At 52.4% G+C, this 27667-nt stretch overlaps 1 protein-coding gene across 4 annotated transcripts in view; it reads left to right on the top strand.

Moving 5' to 3' along the window:
• Nucleotides 1–2416: 2416 nt before the first annotated feature.
• Nucleotides 2417–27667, top strand: part of ADCYAP1R1 (ADCYAP receptor type I) — a 32269-nt gene continuing 7018 nt past the window's right edge. For 2 of the 4 annotated variants that reach the window (XM_040964695.1, XM_040964694.1), the window contains exons 1-12: nucleotides 2417–2470; nucleotides 3703–3808; nucleotides 12208–12315; nucleotides 13914–13934; nucleotides 14797–14838; nucleotides 16841–16950; nucleotides 17396–17493; nucleotides 17715–17847; nucleotides 18552–18705; nucleotides 18992–19052; nucleotides 19640–19709; nucleotides 23845–23936. In XM_040964695.1, coding sequence (XP_040820629.1) covers nucleotides 2420–2470; nucleotides 3703–3808; nucleotides 12208–12315; nucleotides 13914–13934; nucleotides 14797–14838; nucleotides 16841–16950; nucleotides 17396–17493; nucleotides 17715–17847; nucleotides 18552–18705; nucleotides 18992–19052; nucleotides 19640–19709; nucleotides 23845–23936 — 1046 coding nt within the window. In that variant the 5' untranslated portion in view covers nucleotides 2417–2419. The remainder of the gene's footprint in view (nucleotides 2471–3702; nucleotides 3809–12207; nucleotides 12316–13913; nucleotides 13935–14796; nucleotides 14839–16840; nucleotides 16951–17395; nucleotides 17494–17714; nucleotides 17848–18551; nucleotides 18706–18991; nucleotides 19053–19639; nucleotides 19710–23844; nucleotides 23937–27667) is intronic. The other 2 variants (XM_040964692.1, XM_040964693.1) reach the window with 2 other exon arrangements.

Below are 27667 nucleotides of genomic sequence, written 5' to 3'. Positions count from 1 at the left end.
TTAGCCTCTCTGTGCGTCAGTCACCTCTGCTCTGGATGCCAGTACCTGTTTTGTAGCTTTGGGGCAGTTGAGGTGCTGATTGCTTAAGACAGAGCCTGGTACACCCAGGCCTGCCATCCCTATCTTGAGAAAGCCTGAATGTCAGGTGGGAAGATGGAGATAGTAGTTGCCATGTGTGCGCCCCAGGTGGGAGATGCTACTTTATTTCCATATCACAGGTGACAAAATAGAGGCAGAGAAAGATGAGGTGGCTTGCACCAGGGTCCCCAAGTCCACCCCACAGAACACCAGGAGGGAAGGATTTTGGTTGTCGTCAAATCCCAACTGCTGTGGAAGAGCCTGGACCTGACATGGAGTGTCTTGGGACATGGGCTGAGGGCATTGTGGCAAGCTGCCTCTGTAACTGGGCCCAGGCAGACAGCGAAGCATGGGTTGGCCTGGTCTCTCAGGTGGAAGCAGCTGGGCTAGGGAGCTGATGACAAGGTTGAGAGAGGCATGTTAGGCACCGTTCCCAGAAGCCTGGGTTGGAGACAGATGGCCCGAGACTGCCAGCTCTTGAGCCCTGTCCTGCAGGGGGTGAGGGCAGAGGGGCACCTGAATGAGACTATAGGAGATGACTCCTGAGATCCTTTGATGAAGAGGGCAGGGAAGAGGTGCAGGCCTGGGAGCTACCGGATCCTGCATGTCCATCTCATGGCTGGGTGTGTCCATGTGCGGGGGGACAGGGCAGTGGGGAGAACAGGAGAGGGTTGCAGCAGGAGTCAGGCCACCTGGGTAGCTCCAGCAGAAATGCAGTACAGAGAAGCTCCTGGCCCTGCAGCCTGTGTCACTGGATGGGGACATGCTCTTTTCTCATGATGTTTCTTGCTGGGGCTGGAGGAGGTGAGCAAGTCCCATGGCACCATCACACCAGAGGCAGCCTGTGAAACCCTGGGAGTAGGCACAACGGAAGAGGCTCGGCCTCAGGGTGCCCATAAATACTGAGGCCAGTGCTGCCAGCCTCTCCCCATACCAGTCCTTTGTGACTGTCTGAACTGACCTGGCCAGGGTCCTCTGGGCTTCTCTCATTGTCACCTGTGACCTCCCTTGGTGTCTCTGAGATGGATAAGATGGGGCTCCTTCTAGTTGAGCTTTCCTGCAATGGGGTCTTGTTCCTTCCCTTTGGCTACTTGCTTATGGAGTTGGGAGCCATGGCTCTGGCTGGGATATGCGTGCAAGGACTATTGGCAGGGGTACAGGAGAAGGATTTTGTTCAGCCCCCAGGGCTTTGTGAGCCAGGCACCTGCGGGTTTGTTCCTCCATCTCCCCTGTAACAACTTAATTGCCACTGAAACATCACAGGTTTGTATCCCAGAGTGTGGTTGTGTCTGCTGGCAAGCTGTTTTGCCACCCCACATTTTGTGGTTGCTGCTATTTTAGCTGGCTGCGGCAACTCTCCTGACAGGTGCTCCTCTTGGTCCAAGTACAAGGGCTTCCCAGATGCGGCATGGCTGGGATGCAGACCCTAAGGATCAATGGTACATTTTTCAAGCAGAGAACTTTCCTAGGGCACGAGCTGGGCTCCTGTAACCTGTGTGGTCCCTACCCGTGGCCCCAGTCCTTGTGTTCCTGCCCTCATGGGAGCTCCTACTCCTCTGAGGCCTGAACAGGCTCTCCAGCAGTCACTTACATGTCCCGTGCCACTGCTCAAGGCTTTATCCTGGAAGGCAAAGTGGACTGAGGGTGTTCTTGTTTAGGGTACTGGGCTGGGCAGCTGGGCTAGACAGGTCCTGCTAGAGACAGCAACTCGCATTCATCTGGCTTGGGACAGTGTGGTGTGTCAGTAGGCAGTTTTGGCTGGAGCCATGGCTTAGCTCCCTACTGTTCCTGTGAATCTGGCTCCTCCTGTCCTCTCCAATGTCATCTTTGTCTGCCTTGGCATGGCCAGGAAAGATGGAACAGCAGGATCGGGGTGGGCTATGCTTCTTGGATCAGTGGTATGTCGTGCTGCCACTACCATGTGACATGGGGGTCAATGTCATCATGTGCCTGCTCTCTGAGAGCAAGGGAGACTGGTACCTGTCATTCTGGGCTAGCATGTGAGTATGCCAGCCACAGCTTTATCACTTGGGGAGGGTACCAAGATGTGGCAGACAGCTTATCTGCTGCAGAAGGGGAGATCCTTTCCAGTCCAACCCAGGAGACAGACAGGGCCAAGCCAGGGTGGTGCTGATGGCCACCTGGGCTCAGTGCCTGGCAGGTGTCTGTGAGACAGGAGATGAAAGGACAAGAGAGAGGCAGTATGGAGGGCAGGTGCCAGTTGCAGGCAGGGGCCTGGTAACCAGATACGTATCTTTCCTTTCTCCCAGACTGTGGTCACCTCGGGGCTGAGCAACGACTGGTGGGAGCTAGAGCCCAGAAGGGCTGCTTTCGAAGCATCATGACTGGTATCTTGTGGGTCTCCCTGGCTGCGTTCCTCCTGCTGCCTATGGTAAGAGCCCAGGACGTTCCCCTGCCTGGCCCACTGGTTGAACTACTCTCCCTGCCGCTAGAGAACCTATCTTTTGTGCCTATAGTCAAGCCATCCACTTGAACTGGTGTCTGCCAGCACCATCACTTGGCCATATTTTGGGGGATCCAAACATGTGTCCCTTTCCCAATACCCGGACCTGATTGGACCGGAAATGATTCCTGCAGATAGAGGATGGTGACCTGTGCAGATATGAGAATTGCGTAATATTCAGCCTGCTCCACTGTCTAGTGCTGATCAGGACTATAGAGGGCTCTTGGGGTCCTCTAGACTCCAGCCCACGCACCTGCAGGGTGGAATGGGTTCCTAGGTGATGCCCCCAGTACATGGCTTGGGAGGTCAGCCTGCAATGAATGACACTATCCCCAGAGCCCTGGGTGTCTGCCCTGCCTCTGGCTGGCCTCCCTGGGGGCCCCCGGTCAAAGCCACCCCTCCTCCTGGGAGCAGACAGGGTTGTTCTTCCACAAGCCCAAGTGACTGCCCGTGCATTGGCTGATGGCCCCTTGGGAGCCTTCGCTGCCCTGAGGGCTTTGAGTTGGAGTGACAGTCCTTAGAGGTGGCTGTTGTGATGGCAGCATGGTGTGGACTGTGGGATTTCTTGGTTCTGAGCTTGAAGCCATGCCTTAAACCCTCTGAACCTCAACTTCCCCTTCTGAGAATAAGCTGCCCACCCACTCTGCTGCTTCACCTGCCATTGCTGCAGCCTGCCTGCCTGCTGCTGAGTCCCCCAGCCTGTGTGCCTGGCTCCTCACATGCCTGGAGTGCAGCAGCAGCCCCCATGATGTCTGGAGCCAGGATACTTGGGCAAGCAACCTGACTCTCCAGGCTTCCAAGCCCTTGCTTTTCAGCAAGTTCCCATCAGCATTTTCCCAACTGTAAGATGGGAAGTGATCAGCACAGTACTGACTTTATGGTACTGTGGAGTCGCAGGCCTGGTACTTGGTGCAATGTGTGGCCTTGGCAAAGTGCTGTGCACTTGCTCATGCTACTGAGACACACAAATGGAGATGCTAGCAGGGAGTCCAGTCCTCTCCAGACCAGGTGTGGACATTGGGACTCATGCTGGTCCTGAGATTTCTCTGGCACTCTGTTCCTGCAGCCTCTGTCCCTACTCCTGGGATGCTGCTTCTAGTGCTTGGGTAGGAGGAAGCGCCCTATCCCCTCTCATCACCCACCCTGCATATTTCCTGCAGGCCACTGCCATGCACTCAGATTGCATTTTCAAGAAGGAGCAAGCCATGTGCTTGGAGAAGATCCAGAGAGCCAATGACCTGCTGGGCCTGAATGATTCTTTCCCAGGTGAGTTTGTGGGCATGGGGCAAGTCAGGGGTTTGGGGAGGCCCAGCAGCCCCAGCACATCCATCCAGGCTGGCCATAGAGTGTTCCCAGCCTTTATCCAGCCTGCCTGCAGGCGGTGGTGCAGGGGATCTTCCAGGTCTGCCGATGGTGTGCTGGAGCTGCCCTGGCTCGGGGTATGGTCTCCTACTATCTCCAGGGCTGTACTGGGTGGCCAATGGGGCTGACTTCTCTGCCCTGGGGAACCAGCCAGAGCGGCTGCCTGGGCTGGGCATTGGCTGTCAGAAGACTTGTTAGCAAACAGCCTCAAGGACACAGCTGTTGCCAGTGGCTGTACTGAAGAACTGGTCACCCAGGGTGGACCTGTGGGGACTGCTTCCCTGCTTATCCCATGGGAAACCACAGGAGACGATACAGCAGGAATCCCCTTGGGGGTTGCTCTAAGCCAGGGTAGGGGACAGCAGGCACTTCCTGCTTGGGTAGGGGTGGGCAGGCATGCGTTGCCTTCTCTCCTTCTGTACTCACATATCCCTGGCCCCAAGACTAAGCAGACATTTCACATGTTCTGAGTGTTACCACCTTGATATGACCCCCCGTGTCCCCAAGCCCCCTTCATCTGACTTCCCCACCCTCCCCACTGTGCAGGTGGGCAGCAAAGTTCTGCAGAAATGAAGTTGCCCCAGATTCCTGCCAGAAGGGACTTTCGACTGGGGACTGGAACCACCCCAGAGTCCTCTCCTCCAGCCCCACCAGGCTCCAGCATCGGCAGTGCCAGCTGGCTCCTTGTGTGCCTGAGGGTGGGGCTTGGGCCAGAGGGATCCACCTCCCCTCTGGGTGCTTGCAGGATTTCTGAGCGCCATCTGCTTAAAGACTTGATTAATCTGGGTCCGGTTAAATGGAGTGGTCCCCCTGGGCTGAGCTCAGCGGCGGCCAGCAGCTTCTCAGTGAACGCGAATTGGTAGGCGGATTTCTCCCTGCCAGACTGCTCTCCCCATCCAGCTGCTCAGCCCCTGCTCAGCCCTAACCACAGCCCCACCCACTGAAGAAACCAAGGCAAGGATTCCAGATGGGTGCTCCTGGAGGAGATGGGAAGGACCTCTGACATATCTGATCCAAATGTCCTGTTTGGGATCTGGGGGATGCAGAGCCCTGAGGACAGTGACTTTAATCACCAATGGATCTGGAACTTGGGTATTTTGGCCTCCACCCTAGCACTGTTGTTCTTGCATCACATGTCCCAGGTGCATTTTTGGGGGTGATTCTAAAGGGGAAAGTGAAGAGGTAGGCTGGGGTTGCAGGGGGAGCCATGAACAGCCAAAGCCTGGCTCTGGCTGGTCGTTCCCAGTGCTGAGATCCAGGCATGCTGACTGCAGGGTTGGTGTTGTGGCAGAAGTGAGCAGCAGGGCTGCTATCCTGGGAGGAAAAGGCAGTGTCTGAAGGAGGCATCACCCCTGTGTGGTCCATGGGGAGGTCTGGGAAGGACTCCTGGCAGACGTGTCCTTTGGACGATAGCTGTTGTTCTCCAGCCTGGCTGCATGGCAGAATCGCTGATGGAATGTTTAGGAAAATGCATGAAAGGCTCAATGTGATCTGTGCAAGCAGAAGCTTGGGCTCTCAGTGGCTACACACTGGGTAGCAGCACTGGGTGATTCTCATGTTGACACTAGAGATGAGACCCTGAGCCAGGTCCCGTCTGGAGGATGGGGTGGGGATGAGCACTTGATGACAGGTTAACATATGTGGGTTGTCTCCCTGGGAGAACATTCTAGGCTGGGAAGTAGGAGCCTGGCATTGGGAGCGGGGCACTGACTCCTCTGACTGGGAGTTGCTTTTGCAATGTGTGGGTGGACGAGCAGAGGCCATGGTTGAGGGCCCAGGAAGCAGGTGTATTATCTGTTTGTGTCCCGCAAAGGTTGAGGGAAGGGCAGGTGGGCAGGGTGACAGAGAGTGAAGGATTCTTCATCAGGGAAGTGCTATTTTCCAGGCCTGTGTGCTCAGACCTTGGTGTGCCAGAGCAGAGGGTGCCCTGGTTCTCCACACTGTCCCTATTTTGAGTTGCAGGGTGAGCTCTGCAGGACAGAGTTGGGAGTGAACTTGGCAGCAGCTCAGGACAGCCAATGGATGGGAAAGAGGAAAGTGAGGCCTGGAAGGACCACCAGCCCCATGGCTCTGTCCCTGCATTGCCTGTCTTATTCAGGGAGGGCCACAGAGGGGAGACCATGCTGATGACCAACACTTACAGAGACACTGTGTGCCAGGCATTGTGCTGATACTGTATTCTGTCACCATAGCAACCCCAGGACGTTAGGTCTATCATTAATCCTATTTTATAGATGCATAAACTGAGGTACAAGGTGGTCATGCACTTTCTCTTTTGGATTATTTGCTTGAAAGAGAGAATGACAGACACAGGGAGGAAGATAGATGGAGGCAGAGAGATCTTCTCTTCACCTAAGTGCCTACACAGTTGGGGCTGGGTCAGGCCGAAGCCAAGAGCCTGAAGTTCCATCTGGGTCTCTCATGTGGCTGGCAGGCTCCCATGCACTTGGTCTATCTTCCGCTACTTTCCATGCCCATTAGCAGGGTGCTGCTATATGGGATGCTGGCATTGCAAGCAGCAGCTTAAGCTGCCATGCACAGTGCTGACCCTTACATCTGTGTTGAGTGACACTGCTGATCTGAGCTCCCCACGTTAAGGACCATGACTTCGACTGACTTCAGCTGCACTCCCATCCTTCAGCACTCTGCTCACAGCTCTATACAAAGGGAAAGAAATATTGGCTGCAAAGCCCATTTCAGCAGATGGAGTTGTTCCTTACCTTCATGCTGTGTGCTCAAATTGGGGCTCTGTGCACACCTGACCCAAGCATCCTGGGGGGCTTCTCCAAGGAAGGACCTGGCTTTGTCTGAGTCTCCTTGGCATCCTGGTCTCCTGGGTTTTGAACAATGTGGAAATGGACAGGCTCATTGCCATGGCAACCTGAGATTAGCACCTTATTGTGTTCCAGTCGCAGGCTAATAGCTCTGGCATTCTCTCAGTCCGACCTGCCCAGTCGGACTCTGTCCCTCCCTCTGCCACGATGCCCATCTGCCTCTCGGCTAATTTTTGTAGAAGGCCTGAGGCAGGCGTTGCTCAGAGAGCCTGCATGGCATGTCTGCCTACACTTGGTCTGCCAACAGCACTGAATTCTGCCACTGGAATGCTAACATGGCGAGCTGGGCAGATTGAACTGGGAGGGTGTCCGGGTGAAGGGAGAGGCTTTGGGGGGCTGACAAAGTTCGGAGGTCTCCCTGAGAATGGGACCTACTCTGCTCTGATTCCCTACCACTTCTGGAGGAGGAAGAGAAGGAGAGGAACTGAGCTTTGGCTGATTTGACAGGCTCCTTCCTGGAACATGCTTTCCCGGCTGTTGGGCCCCCAGCCTGTCCTGGTTTCCCTTCTCGTCATCTCTGCCAGCTCCTTCTGGAAATAGAGGCATTCCTGCTTTTGTTGGGGCCAGGCCTTGCTTGCCTCTTTCCTTTGATGTGCATTCTTTCATCAAACATCCTGGCCAGACCCATGGCCTAAAGAGCAGCATGGATTGACCATCTCCACCCTTCATCTCCCGCCAGTACTGACTCCACTGCAGACTTTTAGCAAACAGCTGTCTCCACATGGATGCAGTTAGCATTGCCTAATCTCAGACTGAGCTCTTCATGTCTAATCTGCCTAGTGCCCTGATGATTTACTTCTCATCCAGCCATCCCCACTGTCCATCCAGTCAGCTAGCAGCTCTCTGTCCATCTGTATATCCATCATCATGCATAACCCATTTATTATCTACCATCCATCATCCATCCACCCATCTACTCATCTATACATCCATTATTCATCCATCTTCCATAAAGCATCTATTGTCCATCCATCAACCCATTCATCCACTCATCCACTTGTCCAATTATCTACCCACTGATCCAGCCACCTGCCCATCCAACTGTCATCCACAAAGCACCTATTGTCCATCTATTCATCTATCATCCATCCATCCATCCACCCATCCACTCATCTACATGTGCATCCACTCATTCATCCGTCCATCTGACAATCAAGCCAGGAACTTGAATGACACCTTCTGGATCTCTCTCTAGTCAGGATAGTCTAGACTCTGCTTCAGGAACCAGTCAACCTTAAAACCTCAGGAGTCAGAGTGCACATGTCAAGGCTAGTGCAGTGAGTGGGGATGTGAGGGGAGCTGGACCTCACACAGCCATTCAGGCAGCAGGTTCCCTTCACCTTGGGACACTGCCACCCTTGGCATGTGGTCCCCAAGGGTGCTGCAGAGGGAGAGCAAGGCATGCCTGGGAGGCATGTGTGATGATCAGGTCAGTACTTGGTGAATAAGCACTCAGTCACTTGATGGATGAGCACTACCAACTCATTGACTACATCCGGCTGGTTGTCACCCTAGTCCTGTTGGTCCTGCCTTCAGACTCTGTCCTACACAGGCCTCCTCTCCACTGTTGCTCCAAACCAAGCTTTCACTTTTTCCCTGCCCTGTTCTGACTCAATTTCCTTTTTTTCCCTGCTTTTTTAAAAAAAGGGTTTATTTACTTTTATTGAAAAGGCAGAGAGAAAAATCTTCTATCTTCTGGTTCACTCCCCAAGTGGCTGCAACAGTTGCAGCTGAGCCAATCCAAACCCAGGATCCCGGAGCTTCTTCTGGGTCTCCCACATGGGTACAGGGTCCCAAGGCTCTGGGCCATCCTCCACTGCTTTCCCAGTCCACAAGCAGGGAGCTGTATGGGGAGTGGAACAGCAGGGATATGAACTGACACCTATATGGGATCCCAGGAATGCAAGACTAAGATTTTAACCACTAAGCTATCATGCTGGGCCATTTTTCTACTTTTTTTTTTTTTTAAAAAGTGTTTATTTGATTTACCTAAAAGAAATCTCTCATCTACTTATTTACCCCCAAATGCTCTCTATAGCTGGGGGCTGAGGTAGGACAAAGCTAGGTGCTGGGAACTCATTGTTGGTTTCTTTCATGGGTGCCCTGACTTGCCATCTGCCATGGTGCTCATTAGCAGGAAGCTGGCATTTGGAGCAGAGCCAACACCCAGGCCCTGAGGATATGGGAAGTGGGTAACCCCAGTGACATCTTAACTGCTGTGCAGGTCTCTGCTTTATACACAGTGGTCCTTAAGCTACCCAAGCAGGTCATGGGACTATTTGTCTCCCATTTCCTGTTATTGGGTAGCAGCCCTGCATCTTCCTTACCTTCCAGATGTCTCCTTGCTAAGCCTGTGACTGTCTCCCCTTACCCAACAAATGGAGCTTTGCACCTGCTGTTAGTGTCAGGCTCTGCAGAGGAGAACACTAGCCTGGGCTATCTGGCTGGGCCCAGGATGATTGCAGGGGTCTGGTACCTGAAGGGAGAAGGTGGGAGAGTCAGAGGAAGAGAGGGAGTGGAGGAGGATAAGAGAGAAAAGACAGCTGAGGAAGGTGAGCAGCCTGTGGGTTCTGGAACTGGCAAGGGAATGAGATCCCCTAAGACTGTCCAGAAGGAATGTGGGACTCTCAGCTCCTTCATTGTAGCTCAGGGAGAGTCTTTTTGTGCTTTTGACACCCCCCACTTCCCCGCCCCCCCCACACACACCTGCCAGAATGTACCATTGTACCATTGGAAGCATCAAGTTAGCTATATACCTGCAGCCTTGAAAGGAAATGGGCTCTGTGGCTGGCACATTCTCTTAGCCTTCAGCACAAAGCCCAAGATCATTAACTAATGCGGCCCCAGACTGTGAACTGTGCAAGGCCGCCAGTGAGTTCCTCTCCCTCCTTCCTGTCTCGTTCTGCAGTGCCTGACTCATCGAGGGCTTCTTGAATACAGGAGTGAGTAAGGGGAAGGGAGAGAGTGGGAAGAACAAACGGGTGAGAGGAGGAGGGGAGGAGGAGGAGAAAAGCGTCCTGACATCTCCGCTCCCGAGGGGACTAAGCTTTTGTTGAGACCAGGCTGCAGAACCCGTGGGGCTGCAGGAGTTGGGCACATTCTGTGCCAGAGGAAGGAAACTGCTGCTCAGTTCTTAATTAGAAGTCCCGGAGCTCTCTGCAGAGCTTAGCTGCCACCATCCTAAACATGCAGGGGAATGGCCCCTGGGAGGACTCAACTCCAAGGTCCCCCAGGCCAGAACAGAGCTCATCCATAGGGCCTTGGTGATGAGGGGTGAGTAGAGGTGACCTAGAAGAAATGTGCCTCAGGCCAGCGGCAGTGCTGAGTCTCCAGTGACTCCAGGGATGTTGCCAGAGGAACAGGTGGAGAGCTATGGGCTCCACACAGTACCACCTGCCCGGGTACTGTTGGCATTGCCACGAGTTCTGTGGAGAGGTCTAGGGTAGGGACAGGACAAGGCACAACTTGAGGGTAGTTCCCAGAGAGTTCCCAGCAACAAGGTGGGGTGAGGGATGTAGGAAGAAGGCAGGCCCTGTCACTCCCAGCTGTCTCCTAAGGTGTCAGCAGTTCCCAGGGAAATTCCTACTGCAGATTTGAGCCCTCTGCTTTGCCCTACCAGAAAGTTAAGAGGCATGGTGGACTGACGCCAGCCCCTGAGAATAAGCCTAGGGGCTCCAGGTGCAGGTGGTGCTGTCAGGTTGCTTGACACAAGCAGGATGTTGCAGGCCCATGTGACTAGGGCTGAACTCCATCACTCTGAGGGCTAAATTCTGAGAGGCAGGGTTTTCCGCACTCAGGAACTGCAATTGTTTCCTGTTCCAAACTGCACCGAGGAGTCATGGACCCCAGTGGTGTAACCAGGAGCTGATCAGGTCCACTCCAGGCCTATCCCCTTCCTAGCACCTGCCCAGGTGACCTCTGGGACCCGGTGGTGGCTTTCAGAGGCTTTGGTTGCACCTGCGGGACTCCGCTTTGTCTCCACACCTTGGTAGACTTCTCTCAGGGGAATGATTCTCGGCGGGTACCAGTTTGAAAGAATCCAATTACTGCTAACACAGTGAGCGTGCCATCAGTGAGCCTGGCATGGTTGGCAGGGCTTCTCTTGTGTGCACTCAGAAATCTTCATGACAGCTTAGGAGGTGGGATGCTCTCAGGCACCTGCTGTCCCTTAGCGGAACAGAAGCCCTCCCCTTGGGCGCACCAGCCCAGGAGGGTCACTTTGCTGAAATCCTACCATACTGTCGGACATATGCACTTTCTCATTATGATTCTCTCCTGTCTCTCGATGGCATCGCTATATGTCTTTCCTCTGTACACGCTGGGCTTCCTCCTCCATGTTCTTATTGTTTCATGTCCTCTCCCTGAGTGGGCTCTCTCACCTGACGGCCTCAGCCATCACCCAAGTGCTGGGGAGAGAAGTGAGCAGAGGGGCCATGAGGCTGGAGAGCAGGGGCTGTAGGTGCCATGCTCAAAGATGGAGGGTGTTAAGAGCACCAGTAACTTTCATTGCTGCTGGTGGAGTGGACAAGGGTACTTCAGTTTCTAGAAAGAGCAATTAAGAAGTAAGCTTATTTTAAAGTCAAACATTTTGAAATCTCTGCACAGATTTTTCTTGATGGGGATTTTCCATGTGCTTTTTGAGATTCCTTCATATGACAATCTCATTAAAAGACTTAATTTTTTTTTTCATTTTGTTTGAAAGGGAGAGAGAGAGAGAGAGAGAGGAGTATTTTCCATTTGCTGGTTCACTCCCTAAATGCTTGAAAGAGCTGGGACTGGGCCAGGCTGAAGCCAAGAGCTGGAAACTCATGCTGGGTCTCTCATATGGATGACCAAGACCGAGTATATTTGCTGTCAGCTGCTGCCTGCCAAGATGCACTTTATCTGCAATGCAGAGAGGAGCTGGGACTCAGCCCAGGTGCTCTGATATGGGATAGGGGCACACCATCTCCACACCCATCTCCATCTTCAGAAGCCAAGATCATGTCTCAGGAAAAGTTGATGAGCATGGGAGGAAGATGGTGTAGTAGTGGAGAGCAAGTTGAGTCTTACTCCCAGGAGTCCCTGGAGGTTGGGGTATCTGGCAGGCAGCCAGCCATGGGCTCAGCCCCTAGGGACTGCCTGGAGACCCACAAGTGTGGGATGGAGATATAGCTGGTATGCATCTATGATGTGTGTTATATGTTTGTTATGTGGACTGTATCTATTGCCTATGGGTATATACATGTGTGTTGTGTATTGCCATGTTTATATGTGTGTGGTATGTTTGTGTGTTGTGATGCATGTGTGTGGTATACATGTGTGTGCAAGTAGATGTGTGAATGTGTGTGTACACACATGTGTTCCCTGTGTGGGTATGTGTATGTGGTGTACAGATGGGCAAACATGAGTGATGTGCATTGTGGCGTGTATTTCCGTGGAATGTGAGTGCGGTGTGTACGTGTGCTCACCGTCATTCTCTGCCCACAGGCTGCCCTGGGATGTGGGACAACATCACGTGTTGGAAGCCCGCGCATGTGGGTGAGATGGTCCTGGTCAGCTGCCCTGAGCTCTTCCGCATCTTCAATCCTGACCAAGGTGTGTTCAGCTCAGAGCTGGGTGCCTACCTCCGTCCCAGCTGCTCCCTGAACTCAGCACCAAGTTCCTCTTAGGAGAGAGCAGCAGTTGGGGCTGGTTCCTGGGTGGACACTCCTGGCTCATGGCTCATATGCTGGCACGTGTGAACACATATGCGTTCCCTTTACATGGCTCCCAGCTACACCTGTTCTGGCACATGGTCATGAATGTAGGCAAGGCTGGGAACTTGAGCCAGGCACCTGTTCTGGCAGGGCCAGATGTGGTCTCAGCTCACTCTGGGAATCTCTGGGAGGCTCAAGGATAGCACTGTGAATTAAAGTGGCCTCCTGCAGCAGCTGGCACCCTTGCAGGTGAATGTGGACAGATATTGTCACCCCTGTCACTCATAGGGCCACTCAGTCCTCCTCCTCAGCCCTTGGAGATGTCCAGGCAGGCAAAGCAGCTTGTTGAGGGCATTGAGCTGGGGCTGAGCTGCCTTTAGGCTGGGGTTTCCTGGAAAGTGCTCACTGGCTTCCACTGGTCTCTGGATGGGCCTTGGGGCAGAGGCTGGAAGGCAGGGCCTCTCGAGGGTGGTATGGGCTAAGTGCTGTGTATCTGTGCACAGGACCCTTTTACAGGCTGGCCTCAGCGCCTCCTGTCCTGCAGTTCAGGCCCAAAATCTTCCAGGGGTGGAGTCTTCCAGTTCTGTTGCAGTGCCAAGCTCTTCCCAAGAAACAAGAGGCAAACTGACTTTCAAACCTTGAACTCCAGCCCCCTTGCTTCTTCCCTGGGGTGGGGAGGGGCTTGCATGGGCAGCAGAAGGAGTGAGTGGTGCCCAACTGCACTAACCCAAATCCAGAGAAAACAGTTTATTGGCCATACCCCCCTTCACTCAGATCTATCACCATACCTCCCACCTGCCAGCGCAGAGGGCTTAGGGATTGTGTGACCCAGGGCTGGTCCGGAGTGAATCTGAAAGAGGAATCAGGGGCAGACAGTCTCTAGTGGGCACGGGAACATGATGTGAGAGGTGGCAGCTGTGACTTGGGCCAATTCCAGTTAGAGATCCAATTCTAACCAGTGCAAGCCACTCCCTCTGTCTTTTGTGGATTCATATAGTCATTTTGTATCAAGTCTCCACTGTGGATCCATCTCCTGCAGTTAAGTTAGGTTTAGGCTGTGGCTGCTTGTCAGGCACTGCCTTCCTCAAAGCAGAATGAATTCACGTTCATGTTCTTGTCACTGCCTCCTCCCTCTGGCGCTGGCACCAGAAACCTGTTGTTGCACCTGCTTCTTAATGGCTCATTATAGCAGGGCCTGTTGGCACCTCCACTCTCAGGCTTGTAGGGTGAGACTTCCACAGTGAGAAGGCAGAGCCGGGAGTTCCTAGGGTAGCTGTGGATGGGCGGGAGGTGGGGGGTGCCGGGAGTGCAGCTGCTCTGGTCCTTCCCTTCTCCTCTCGGGAGCCTCTGTGCATTCTGGAGATGGAGGTGACACGGAGGCCTCCAACTTGCAGCCCCCAGCCAGGCTCTCTCTCATGTTGGGGGCAGGAGGCAGAGCAGACCCTGACTCTGGCTTGCCTACTCATCACTGTACTTTACTCTTTCTTTCTCTTGCAGTCTGGGAGACAGAAACCATTGGTAAGAAGAACCATGTTGAGGACAGACCACCGTCCATGGGTCCATCAGTCTGTGCAACAGGGGCCCTGCTTCGGGAACGCCTGGGCTCTGGCTGCTGGGGTCTGGTGGAGGGGGAATGAGACCTCACTGGGGCTGGGTTACCTCTGCCACTCTCTGACCTGGTGACACTGGGGTGGGGAGCTTGGGAAAGTGGAAGACTTGACTTCAGGTTCCTCATGTGCTTGCTCAGGAAGACAGGGCTTAGAAAACCAGGCCACCCATGTGTGTCTGCAGAGACCTGAACTCATGTGTGAATCCATACAGAGAGTGATGTCCCCAGCAGGCTGAAAAAGCTGGAAGGTCCAGCAAGCAAGCGGACTGAAGAGCCAGAATGCTGCCCCTTGCAGGCAGACTAGTCGGGCAGTCAGAGGACGCTTCCTGGAGGAGGTGCCATGTCACCTGGGCCTTAGAAACTGCATTTTGAGAAGTGGAGGGGCTTCCTGGAAAAGCAGAGGTTTCGGCATAAGAAAAGGAGGCCATGGGAACAAGTTGGAGGGCAATCGGAGAGGTTCCCGAGGCCAAAGGTTTTGGCATTCTGGAGTTGCCCTTGATGCAGCACGTCTGGAGCCTGGTTGAGGGCTGGGCATCAAAGAAACCTCAGGACTTAGCCCCACATTGCTGTTTGTTGCCCTTCTCCTGCAAAGGGCCTATCTTCCTTCCTCCTAAGAGTCCCCCTTTGCATGCTGAGCTGTGGGCAAGTGCCAGATGGTGCACGCTGGTCGGCAGGCTGCTGCTGCACTCCTGGGCTGGCCTTGGCTTGGATTGGAGGAATGGCAGGCCAGTGGCCGGCCTTCCTGAGGCATGCCCACTTTGTGTTTTACAGGAGAGCTTGGTTTTGCTGAGAGTAACTCCTTGGATCTTGCAGGTAAAGGGGTCAGGCTGGCCGGAGGTGGGTGTCCCCATGAGATAGTGTCTTCTTAGGCAGGTCCTCTCTCCTCTCTGCTAAAACTCCCAACTTGTCTCTGCAGAAAGCCACACTTCAGTATCCACAACATCCTACTTTCTGAACATTAACTCAGAAGAGTTGTGGCAAGTTGGGGATTACAAGTTTATTTTGGTGCAAGAAAATTGAAATTTGTGCATAGCTTTTTTTTTTCTCTTAATACTCATTTCTCATGAACTTTTTGAAGACCTCTCCCAGACAAGGATCTAAAAAAAAATATTTGTCCCAAAATAAACATCCTTTAATTACATTTTCCAAGAACTTTTTGAAATGCTCTTTTGCAAATTCAGGGGAGCCCTTTGGGACCCCACTGCAAATAATTGGATTAGCTGCTTCCTCATGGTTTTGAACCTTGACATGCTGTAATTGTGTGATGATGGTCAGGATGCAGATTCCTAGGCCTCACCCTCTGGAAACTGCATTCTGACCCCTGAGGGTGAACATAGCTGTTTGGTGTTCCCGTGATGTTGGTGGGGAGACCTGGGGCAGACAACCACCTTGGGGACTATCACCCCCAAATCCTTGACTCCTGTGAAGTTGCTGCAGCAACAAGGTCCTATGAAGTGGACACAGTCCTTACAGGGTTGTGGTGAGCTGGAGAGCTCTTTCTGAGTAATAGTCACAAAACAGCTTGGGGACAAAAAAGGCGTTTCCTGAGCCTATGCTGTATTGCAAAAAGAGAGAAAGAAGAAAAATAAAGGAAATAGCTTTTTCCTCTGGATCATTTTTTTTTAATTGGCTTTCAGAGCAACCTGCCTCTCCTTTTCCAGCACCCTGGGGTGTGCAAAGTCGAGGACAGGGAGGCCTGAGCTGGGGGCAGCAGGGACTTGGCCAGGGTTTTCACAAGACACCTTGGGAGGCACTGGGAAGAACAATGCTAGTGGCAGCCTGAGACAGACTGGCTCAAAGAAGGGACCATTTGGCATGAAACCGTGGAACAGAAGCGAGCTCCTTTGCCCTGCCTGGGCCTGCCAAGCTCCCTCCTTCTTGTGCCATGGCACTTGGGACCGCAGATGGGGATGGATGCCATTTTCCCACTCTTGGGAGGGGAGCTCTCTTCTTTGTAGCACAGAGTCCTCCTCACTCCGGCCACTTTCCCAGGTTTTCATGGCACGTTTCTGACACTCCTGGCTAATAGAGAATGGACCTTGGGGTTTCCCGACTCAATCAGTAAGGACACAGGCAGGCTGGAGAAGTGGAGGGGCCTCCTCTCTTGGTCTCTGCCTCCTGCCACATGTCTGCTATGACCCAGTGCTCACCTGACCCCTTTCTGTGGCCCCCCCCAGAAATGGCCTTGGCCACACAATAGAGGAGTCTTCCCGGTAGGCCAGGTGCCGAAGCCCTTTTCTACAACTGTCTCTTGTCTTACACTGCCCCTAGCTTTGGGATCTGCTGAAGGCCAGACCCAATGCACCAGAGAAATACCCCAGAAAGTCCTGCTGGGGTAACACTTAAGGGGCTGCCTGGGGGAAAGGGTGGCTGTTTGCCTACCCTATCCCACCCCTGACAGACCAGAGGGTGAAGGGACATAAGTACATGAGCCATTGCTCAAGGCTCAGTCTCAATTAGGGCAGGAACCTTGGTAGCCAGCAAAGAGTACCTTCAGTGGTGATCACCCCCTGCTATCCTACCAAATTTGTTCGAATTTGATCCAAAAAAGTTAAAGAACATTGGTGATGGGAACAATCCCCAGCGCCTGTCCTTCCCCCTTAGTTTTTAACCTAGAGGTGATGCTAGGAGGCACAGCTAGGTCAGCAGAGGTCAGGCCCTTGCTAACTAAACACACTCTCTATGTGTCGGCTGGTGTGGGCAGCTGGATGTGCATTTTTTCCAGGAATTCTTCTGTGAGATGTCGCTTGTGCCTGTGGATTCCAGGGCTCTTTCAAATCACCGTCATGCTCATGCAGTTTTCTGTTCTCTGCAGACATGGGGGTGGTGAGCCGGAACTGCACAGAGGATGGGTGGTCTGAGCCCTTCCCTCATTACTTCGATGCTTGTGGGTTTGATGAGTACGAATCTGAGCCTGGGGACCAGGTGAGTGTGCCTGCATCCTGTGCCCACAGCTGGCAGGGGAGGGGCTGAGGACGCTTGAGTCCCTGGGCTGCATTCACAAGTGCACCGAGGCAGGTGTGTTAAGTGGGGCGAGGCCTTCATCCAATACCCCACCTCCCACCCCTGCTGGGGCTGAGAAACAGCTGATGGGCTGCTGCCCAAACTCCCCATGTATCTGCCAGAATGCTGGCTTTGCCAAGACCCAGCAACTGAAAAGTTAGAGCCAAGGGTCTTGGAGGGGGCAGGGGGCAGGGGACAGGGAGCTGACTTTCGACTGGCCAGGCTCCTGCCTTGACAAGCCCAGCTGATGTTGAGTGGCTGCAGAATGCAGTTGAGTGAAGGGGCAACTGCAGAAGAGATGGGGATGAAGTCAGCGGGGGCAGGGGTGAGAACGGCTGAGCCCTGCTCCCTCTATGCCCTGCTGCAGGATTACTACTACTTGTCGGTGAAGGCCCTCTACACGGTTGGCTACAGCACTTCCCTTGTCACCCTAACCACTGCCATGGTCATCCTGTGTCGCTTCCGGTGAGATCCCCCAGCAGCCCTGGAGCCAGCAGGCCTGAGCCCCCTAGCATGTCAGCCTTGGAAGGTTCCTTTCAGACATTTTTTTCACCACCACGGGGGATAACAAAGGGGTAGCGGGGGATGACCTTTGTTCAGCCAGAGGAGGAGGGTGTGTTGTGGCTGGCTGAATGCTCCCCAGTGTGGGGCTTAAGGTCTCCTCCTGCACTGGTGCGCGCCCACAGGAAACTGCACTGCACCCGGAATTTCATCCACATGAATCTGTTCGTGTCCTTCATGCTGAGGGCCATCTCTGTTTTCATCAAAGACTGGATTCTCTATGCCGAACAAGACAGCAACCATTGCTTCATCTCCACTGTGAGTAAACCAAGGCCCAGGGTCACCTGCTGGCGAGGTTCTGTGTACCCCCTCCCCCACCATGCCAGGAGAAAGTGCTGTCCCCTGTCCCTGAGGGAATCCAGGTGTCACTCTGAAGTTCCTGGGGACCGATGTCCAGCATCCCTTCTAGCCAGGATGTGTCCTGTTTCCTGGCTGAGGCGTTGTACTTGGCAGAGGAGTTGAAGGGTATCCGATGGGAGTAATGTGTGCTATGTAGCTGAGGAAAAAGTTGAGGCTCAAGGAAGGGCTTGCTGGGCATGACATCAGGATGTGCCAGGGTTGGGTTAGAGTGAGAGAAGAGACCTGTGGGCCCTGGCTGTGTACCCCCCCCCCCCCGCCTGGGACGTGTTCAAATGCTCATCTTACCAGGCTGCTGTCCCTGCCCATCTGGGCTCTGAATGTTGATAAGATGGTGGTGGGAGAGGGGTGGGCAGGTGAGAAGGCTCTGTGGTTGCCCACCCATTCTTGTCCTGCCTCCCGGGCAGCGGCCCCTCCCTGGGGATAGGATGCTGCAGTTGTCAGCAACTCCATCTAGGCATGCCAACTCCTTCAGAGCTCTGCAGTGCAGAGCCCTTGGGACTCCCCAAACCCCTGCTGCTGCTGATTCTGGGGGTTTTGGGGTTCGCTGGGTGTAGGGAGAGGGGAGCTCACCACCGTTCTGGCCCCGGTGGCTGTCCCTGTAGGTAGAATGCAAGGCCGTCATGGTTTTCTTCCACTACTGCGTTGTGTCCAACTACTTCTGGCTGTTCATCGAGGGCCTGTACCTCTTCACCCTGCTGGTGGAGACCTTTTTCCCCGAGAGGAGATACTTCTACTGGTACATCATCATCGGCTGGGGTAGGTCACTGGCTGCAGTCCTGACAGTCCTTATCTGTGAGTGAGGTAGCTGGGTTTGCTGGCAGATCCCTAGCCAGTGTGGATGGCAACCCATGGATCCTTGCACTTCCTCAGTGTGGGAAGCCACCAGCTGGGGAAACACAGATGCCAGAAGGTCTGGATGGAAGGGATAGTTAGGTCACCCATGTTGGGGTAGCAGAGGTCTGTGGGGGTCCCAGGTCTGAGGAGGGGACATAGTGCTCATGGGTTTTCTTGTTGTCATGGCCTCCACTACTTACCCTCCCAGGAACCCCAACTGTATGTGTGACGGTGTGGGCTACCCTGAGGCTCTACCTGGATGACACAGGGTGAGTGCACCCCTAAAAGCCAGGCCTCTCCTGACCGCCTGTGAGCTGCCCCCTACAAAAACCTTCCAACACCAGACACTGCTTCCCCATGGCTCAGTTGGCAGCCCAGCAAGGAAAATGTAAAAAGTTTCAGAGCCCAGCTCTTCTGAGAGCTGGCTTCCCTTTGTGAGAGCAATGTTGAGGGTGGGGTGTAAGAAGCCAAGGTAAGAAGGAGAGACAGGGTTCCTTCCAGGCGTTTTACACGTGCCCAACAGTGGCTCACCTGGCAGGATCAAGGCTTGGATGAAGGATGTCTTGAGATCCTTGCAATGCTTCAAGGAATTGCTAGTGCCATTTTGAACAGGTACCAATATTTCTTTGAATGCATCCCCAAATGTGAAATTGCTGGACCAGGAAAGGTGTTTGTGCCAGAGCCCAGATGTCTTGCAAATATCCACTTACACTGTTACATGTCCTTGGGTGGGTTGGGAGAAGGGAAGTTTGTTTTTGCAATCCCCCTGAGAGCTGTCCTTCTAGCTGGGTCCTCCTCAGCAGGTGTCTAGGTCGAGCCTCAACCTGGCCCCTTGTATCCGCTTGTGTACTTTCAGTTGCTGGGATATGAATGACAGCACGGCCCTCTGGTGGGTGATCAAAGGCCCTGTGGTTGGTTCCATAATGGTGAGTGTCTTTGGGATGGAGTGAGGGGACAGGGAGTGTTAGGGAGGAAGAACTGGGAGTCTGGACAGGAATGAAAGGGTCTCTAGGCAGCCTAACCCCCATCTTTGTTGTGGCCACACTGTATCCTGCAACAGAGACACTCTGATAGTTAGTCTTTTGTGGTATTCCCTTTTTTTTTTTTCCATTATGAAAGATTCACCCGAGGATAGCTCTGTGCATAATTTTGAGCTCGAGAGAATGTTTCTTTAGCAGATCCTTAGAAGTGAAATTGCTAAGCCAAGAAAGGCTGTACCTTTAAAATCTGAGATCCCAAGTTGTTTCACACAAACCCTTTTTGCTGGGGAAGGTGACTCATTGTTTTCTGTGGCTGCACCAAAATATCCTGAGGCTGGATAATTTGTAAAGAAAAGAGATCTGTTGAGCTTGGGATTTGTGCAAGGGTTTGCTGGTGGTGTGAGAGAGCAGGGAGAGGGAGGGGTCGCCAGGGAGGAGGGTGGTGGGAAAGACCCGGCTTGTTCTTGTATAATAATCCTGGTGCAAGAACTTACCAGGGTCGTCGGAGAACTCCCTTAATCCTTTCCCAGACTGTGTTCCTAGTGGCCTAATAACCTCCCAGTAGGCCCCACCCACTAAGGTCCCACCACCCTGGGAACCTGGCTCCCCACGCTTGGACTCTGGGAGGACACAGCACTTGCACTCTCGCCTTCTGCGCTTTGCACATCAGCCACCTGTTCAGCTTGGGCCACTAGGATCACAGCAGCTGATTGCTGTCTTGCACATTTCTCTGGATTGCTAAGTGATTGAGCCCTTTTTCAAGTATTCATTGATACGACCTTTGTATTCTGGATCTTCCTGTTTATTTCCTTTGCTCATTTTTCTAGTCGGTTGTCTTTTATACTGAAGTGTAGGGCCATCTCATTTGCTCTATGTGTTATTAAGTGAATTTCCAAGACAGAAAAATATTTGAACAGCCAACTAGCTATGTTTTCTTTGCTTGAATTCCGAGCCTTATTTCTTGTTTATGAAGGCATTTCCCAAAGTACAAAAATAATTTTACATTCAAATAACATTTTTGTGGATTAGCCTACTGTATCTCTAATCCAGGTGAAGCTTATTTTTTTTTTTTTGCCTTGTATGGACTGAAACTTAATTTTATCTAATATTATTGCTTTGAATGAATAGATATTTCATTCTCCAATCCTTTTTATTGAGTACTTTTCCACTATACTAGGATGTTGCCATATCATAAGTATATGATATCTTTGGTTTGGGTTCCAGACTCTTCATGTGTTATTATTAACCTTGGTGTATTTCCACAACAGATGCCATACTGTTCTAGTTACTTTAATCTTGTAGTATGCTTTGAATCTGGAATAACCTGGCATAGGAATTTCCCTTTCATTCTTCTGTTTTCTTCAAAATGTTCCTACTTTTTTTCTATTGGGAAGTCAGATATACGGAAAGGAGGAGAGACAGAGAGGAAGATCTTCCGTCTGTTGATTCCCTTGCCAAGTGACCACAATGGCCAAAGCTGCACCGATCTGAAGTAGGAGCCCGGAGCCTCTTCTGGATCTCCTATGTGGGTGCAGGGTCCCAAGGTTTTGGGCCGTTTCAGCTGCTTTTCCAGGCCGCAGGCAGGGAGCTGGATGCGAAGCGGGGCTGCCAGGAAGAGCAGTAGTTTCCTTAAAAACGTTGAGTCTTTTCAAAAGATGTGGCATGAGTTTCCATTTATTCTATCTTTCTTTTAGGTAGGATAATTTCCATAAAGTTTTTTGTTTCTTTCCTTGTTTTTATTCTGTTTATTTCTATCGTATTTTAAAATTTGGTCTTTCAATGGTTCTGGGAGTTTGTCTTTTGTTATATTTTCCAGTGGATTACTGCTGTTGTATATGGGAGCTGTTGAGTTTGGAGTACTTTTTACTTTTCATAAATATGTTTCCCAATTCTCTTGTCGATTATTCAGCCTTTTCCAGCTGTCTTTGTGGACTTCCTAGGAATAAAATTACATAATCAACAAATTAAATTAGTTTGTGCCTTTCCTTCCAGTTTATATACTAGTTATTTCTTGTTTTCATAGAAATAATGCTGTCCTTCCCTGACTTAGGAATGATTCTCTTTCTGACATGTTATGACATATGTATTTTATATGTCAGGGATGGGTGCTGATTTTTATCAAATGTATTCATTCTCTTGGTGATGAGCTTTTGTAGTAATGTTTCTTCATTATGAATCATGCTGTAAGAAATATATTAGTACGTATCTTTGGGCATGAGCCAATATCTGCACGGGTCAGCTTTGGGTTACTGTATTAAATACCAGAGAGAAATTTCTTATGGAGGAAGGGGGTTTATTTCAGCTCATGGTTTTGGAGATTGACAGCCACATTAGTCTGGCATCTGATCTGGCTGGAGGCTGGTGGTACTAGGGTATATGCAGAGGGTGGATTCTATGGTGAGCCTGGGAGCGGAGGCCCAGGACTGGCTCCTCCTCCATGTCCACACATCTGTGATGAGGAAGCCAGTGTGATCCAAGCCAAAGGCTGAGTTCACAATCCCACCTGCTCACTTCCAGAAGTCCCTGTCTTCAGACACTGCAACTGAATAAGCCTGCACTCTACACACACTGTCAATTTCTGTTGGGAGGACTTGAGGTTCTGAGTGAGTTGGGGAGCAAGGCCCATTACACTACAGCAGTCTCTTTAGCATCAATCTCTAGGGGTAGAATTTCTGGAACAGAGGGTTTGTACACTTAGTATTTTCATGGATATTAAGTTACTCTGCAAGCAAGGTACAGGGAGTGCTCATTGTTTTAATTTTTCCCATGTCTTAGTTGATATCTGTTTTACTGAACTACTTGTCAGTCTTATGAGGGGGTAATGGGAACTTGTTTTAATCTACTGTTATATCATACGTTAGAATTATGTTTTGCATTCCTAGGATGAAAATTGAATGGTCATGATGTTCTTCTTTCTTTAATTGATCTTACATTCCCTGGTTCACTCTCCAAATGGTTGCAATAGCCTGGGCCAATCCAGGCCAAACTCCACCTTGATCTCTCATGTGGGCAGCAGGGCTCTGCTCTGGCACTTGGGTCATCTTCTATTGTCTTCCCAGGTGCATTACCAGGAAGCTGGATTGGAAGCAGAGCAGCTGAGAATCAAAGCAACACAACATGTAGTCATTGCAAATAGTGGCTTAACCTGCAGTGCTACAATGCCCACCTCAGTGTTTACCATGTCTTAATGCACCTTAGGCTCTCCATTTTCTCCAAGGGCTACTCTGGCCAGGCCCCAAAGTTGCTCCCATGTCACCCCCTTGTTGTGCCTCATTCCTATTGCTTTGCTTCCCTCCCTCCTCCTTCCTTACTAGTCTCTCAGCTTCCCACTTGGTGTAGAAAGCCTTTGTCTCTGATCCCTTTCTGAAGGTACAGGCTGAGATTACTGTTCCCAAAAATCCTGTCATCCATGCTTACAGCTGTCTATGCTGGTTCCCTGCATTGGGTGACCTTGAACTTGGGGTCCCCCCCCAGGAGGGTAATAGCTCTCACCTCTGTGGCAGCCTCTCCTCTCCTCTCCTCTCCTCTCCTCTCCTCTCCTCTCCTCTCCTCTCCTCTCCTCTCCTCTCCTCTCCTTTCTTCTCCTCTCCTCTCCTCTCCTCTCCTCTCCTCTCTTCTCCTTTCTTCTCCTCTCCTCTCCTCTCCTTTCTTCTCCTCTCCTCTCCTCTCTTCCCTTCTTCTCTCCTCTCCTCCCCTCCCCTCCCCTCTCCTTTTCCTTTCCCTTCTCCCTTCCCTTCCCTTGCTTCTTTTTCTCCTTCCCTCCTCCTCCTCCTTCTCTCTCCCCCTCAACTCTCATTGTTGTTTTTCCCCCACTTGATCCGATTTCCCACTTCTCTGCAAGAAGTTGCTCAGTGTTCTGCTCATGCACGGTACCCTTTCTTGCTTCCCCACAGTTCTTACAGGATTCTTGTCCTTCCTGCCCTCTCTTCAACACACTATTGGAAGCTCGTGTCACTGCCTTGGTTTAGAAGTCTGGGTGGGATCGTGCTAGATGGGGAGAGAAGCCTGTTGGGGGTTGTAGTAAGGGTGTGGAAAGTTGCCGCCTAGAACAGATTCCATACTCTTTTCTTTGCTTCCTTAGGTGAACTTTGTGCTTTTTATTGGTATCATCATCATCCTGGTGCAGAAACTTCAGTCTCCAGACATGGGCGGGAACGAATCCAGCATCTACTTGTAAGTATCATTGTGTAGATATTGCCTCTAAGTAGCTCTGAGAACCAACTGAGGACCCTGCAGTCAGTTGGCAAGTATGGGAGGTAGCCTAGGCTTGGCTGCCAGTACCACCTAACATAGGCTTTATAAGACATATTCCTGACTAAGGCATCTTGCAAACCCAGCTGCCCTCCTAGACTTCCACTGGCCTGGGAGCTTCTGATCTGCATGGACATTGCATGGAAGGGAAAAGGAAGATGGGAGAGGTAGGCAGACACTGTGTGTGATGCTGGGACACAGAGATGCCCCAGAGTGGGTTGAGTTTGGGCCTGTTACTGGTTGGGTTTCCTTTGGGAATGTGAGGCAAGATTGTGAAGATCACTGAGTGCGTTGATGTCTGAGCCTCCTATCTCCCACCTTGCAGCACTGGGTATAGAAGTTGCTCAACTCCATCTGCAAGGTTAGGTGGAGAGAGTCTCCCTCGGCAGATCATTCCAAGGGGGATCCCTTCTCTCCTCTGCCTGTCTCTGGAGCAGCTCACACTCTCTCTGTCTGGTCTAACTTCTCCACTTCATCCCTTGTGAGCAGAGGTGCATGTTATTTTTGGGGAACTTACTGGGTTTTTGCTTGGAGTGCAGGGCTTTCCCACTTTATGGCTAATTTCCCAGGAGTATTTTTTTTTTTTTTTGTAGCTACATCTCTGAAGGCTTATCACATGGGCCCTGGCACATGGCTTTCCCAACCCTTATCCAGTTAGGAAATCAAAAAAGCTCCTTGAACCTCACCTTTCTGACCTCACAGACAGGAGCACGGACAACTAGGAGCATGGGGTGGTGGTTGGGGGACACATCTGATGCTAGGCAGGAGAGTCAGGGGAACCTTGTGGTCGGTGGGAGGAGCGAGATGGACACCTGTCCCTGGAGTGTGCTGGAAAGGCTAGATGGGCACCTGTGCTTGGAGTGCATCTGCCACTGAAGTACAAGCTACTGCTATTACTTTCTTGGTTCTTTTGAAGAGAGCAGGTGAGAAGCTGATAGGCTGTTTCATGGCATTGTTTCTGCCTTTACTGAAGACTTCAACAGGGGACTCAAAATCTTGATGGCTGCCAAGGGAACAGGGGGGACAGCAGAGAGCTGCTGGAGGGCTTGTTCCAGACCCAGAGCAGGAAGAGGTGGGAGCTGCCCTGAGACCAAATGCCAGCGCCTTTCGGGGCCTCTGGGGGCTTGCTCCCAGTTTGTCTGCTGGCCAGCCAGGGATCCTCCCTGAGGAACAGGGCCTGGAGCTTGCTCAGCCTGCTTTTGTCTTCCTGCGCGGTGGTTGCTTGACATTGGAAAAGATCTTTTGTTGGCTCTCCATTTAGGCTCTCTTATTGTTTTCATATTTTTGCACGTTTTTGTCAACCCCTGCTGACACAGGCCTGGTGTAGAGTGGACATTTGTTCAGCAATGCAAGTCATAAGGCTCCCTGGTCTACTCCTAGCAGCGAGAGCCCCTTGCTGCCTTCATAGGAGTTAGAAATCAGGGTCCTGCTCTTCCCCACCTACCTGTCACTGTTGGGAATGATGGCCTTGTGTGGGACTGCAGTGATACCTGCTTGCAGGTGGATTTCTTGCTCACTTGCAGCATGCCCCACTCCAGGAATTTGACAGATAGTAGACTGGCCCCCTGAAGCCTGCATCTGGTCTACCATTTCTTCTCCCGAGCATCCTCTCCTTTGGGGGACCTTCCTGGCTTCCCTTCACTCTGCCTGTGTAGAGCAGGCTCATTTTCAGCCTAAGTATGGATGCTCACATGTCCTGCCCTGGAAGCAAGGAACCCAGGGTTTGGCAGGCAAGGTGAGTGGGATTGCAGGATGTCCGGAGGCTGGGCGCTGTGAACTCCTGGTCCCTGATACATAGATCAGAACTATATGTCATTAGCATATGGACTAGCCATTTGAGAGTCAGGCCAGGTCTTTGCCCATACCTGTTAAAATTCCTCTTGCAATTTTCAGCAGGTGCTTTAAAAAAATTAAGAGAAAAAGCCAGGTTTCTGGTAATCTTCAGCCCCACAGTCTGTACAAGCTCACGGCTCACACACACCCAGCGAGGAGGAATGCCAGGAGGGCCAGGGTTAGGTAAGCCAGCAAGAGACCAGCTATCAGGGAGGCGTGAAGCAGGTGGGCCCTTCCCAGCTGACTAGACACACATAACAGGGTTCCTGGGAGGAGTGCTTCCTGCTGGGTTCTGCAGGGCATGGAGGGGGTGTGGCTGTGAGCTGGATGGTGTCTGGGAGCAGGCGGTGATGCTGCTGGGAAGAGGGGAAGGTAGAAGGCAGAGTTGGGTGGCAGAGGGAGTCCCCAGGAAAGCCTGAGTGGACCTGTGCCTGTGCCCTCAGACCAACATTCATACCCTGCCCTCTAGGTTGGTTCTATCCACTCAGATGCTAACGGTTTGTCCTTCATAGCTCCTGATCCTGCCTCAGGAGGTCTCATGGAGGTTTCAGCACTCTGCATGGGATGAGGCACTGAGCCCTGCCTCCCTCTACACTCCCCCTTGGCATGCCATGGCAGGGATCGGGACTGGGTCAGTAGCCAGAGGTAGATCCCTGGGCTGGCTCAGGGCTGCATGGACTCAGAGCTGATTTGGTCAGAGTGAGTTTAGGAGTTTAGGAGTGAGGCTGAGGCTTGTTCTGGGGTGGTGGACTACATCTCAGTTCCCTAGGGGATCAGGGTCTGGGGTAAGGGAGGGACTTCCAGGGCATGTGCATGATGCAGGGAGAGGATCAGACACGCCTCAGGGTCCTGGCAGCATTCTGGAGGTCTGTGCCCACAAGGTAGGCGTTTAAAGCTAGTGCATCCTGGTCTGGGGTGTGGGTGGGAAATCTGTTGGCTCTGCACAATTTCACCTCTCTACCTTCTTGGCCCCAACATGGTTCTTCCAAGGCTCTCTTGGCTCATCTTCCACTTGCAGGAAACCTGCCCCCATCGTGAGAGGCAGGGGTACCTCATCCTTACACAAAGGATCTATCAGGTGGGAAAACTGAGACCCAGAGAAGGAAAGTGGTCCTGCAGAAGATCAACCAACACGTCAGTGGCCAAAAGAAACCCTACGCTCAGGTGCACAGGCTGGCAGGGAGCAGAGGCTCTGGCTTGTTCTCAGGCAGGGAGAGGAGACAATGTAGTCATGGGAGCTGCTGAAATCCACTCAGCTGTGCTGCAGGCAGGGGTCACCTGCTGGCATGTGCTTCCTGGGGCCTGGGCAGGTCCTGGGGGTGCACTGCTCATTAGTCTTAGGAGGGACCTTGTGGAGGGTGATCAAGCCAGGCTCTGTTGGCCACCACAGGCCCACACTGTGCTCCATGACCACAGGGGTAAAAGGGTGAAGAGAACAGGGGTGCGGCCTGCAAGGAGCTCCCTGCAGGTGCCTCTAGCCTGTGTCCTGCTGGGTCTTTGGCAGACTGCCCGGAGCAGCCAGAGAGGTTGCCCCTGACAGAAACCGTGGGTGATGGATGTGATGCTGAGATCTAGAAACGGCCCAGCCTTCCCAGGGCTTGTTCAGCCAAGCCAGGACAGAGCTGAGCCCGGAAGCCACAGCTCCCTGGCTTGTAGATATGAGCAGGGTCCCTGCACCTGGCACGGGGTCTCCTGCTGGTTCGTGTGGGCTGTGCAGCCTCCGCCCTGGGCTAGGTGTCTCCCACCCCCATGGAACTAGCTCAGCCTCATTGTCCTCAGCAAGTCTGGCTGGTCTCTCCTTGTAGGTGCAATTGTCCTGG

The sequence above is a fragment of the Ochotona curzoniae genome, unplaced genomic scaffold (assembly GCF_017591425.1).
Source record: "Ochotona curzoniae isolate NIBS_2020 unplaced genomic scaffold, NIBS_Ocur_1.0 scaffold_3835, whole genome shotgun sequence".
Lineage (NCBI taxonomy): Eukaryota > Metazoa > Chordata > Mammalia > Lagomorpha > Ochotonidae > Ochotona > Ochotona curzoniae.
Note: the sequence above shows the minus strand (reverse complement) of the source record. Positions and strands in the feature narration are given on the sequence as shown.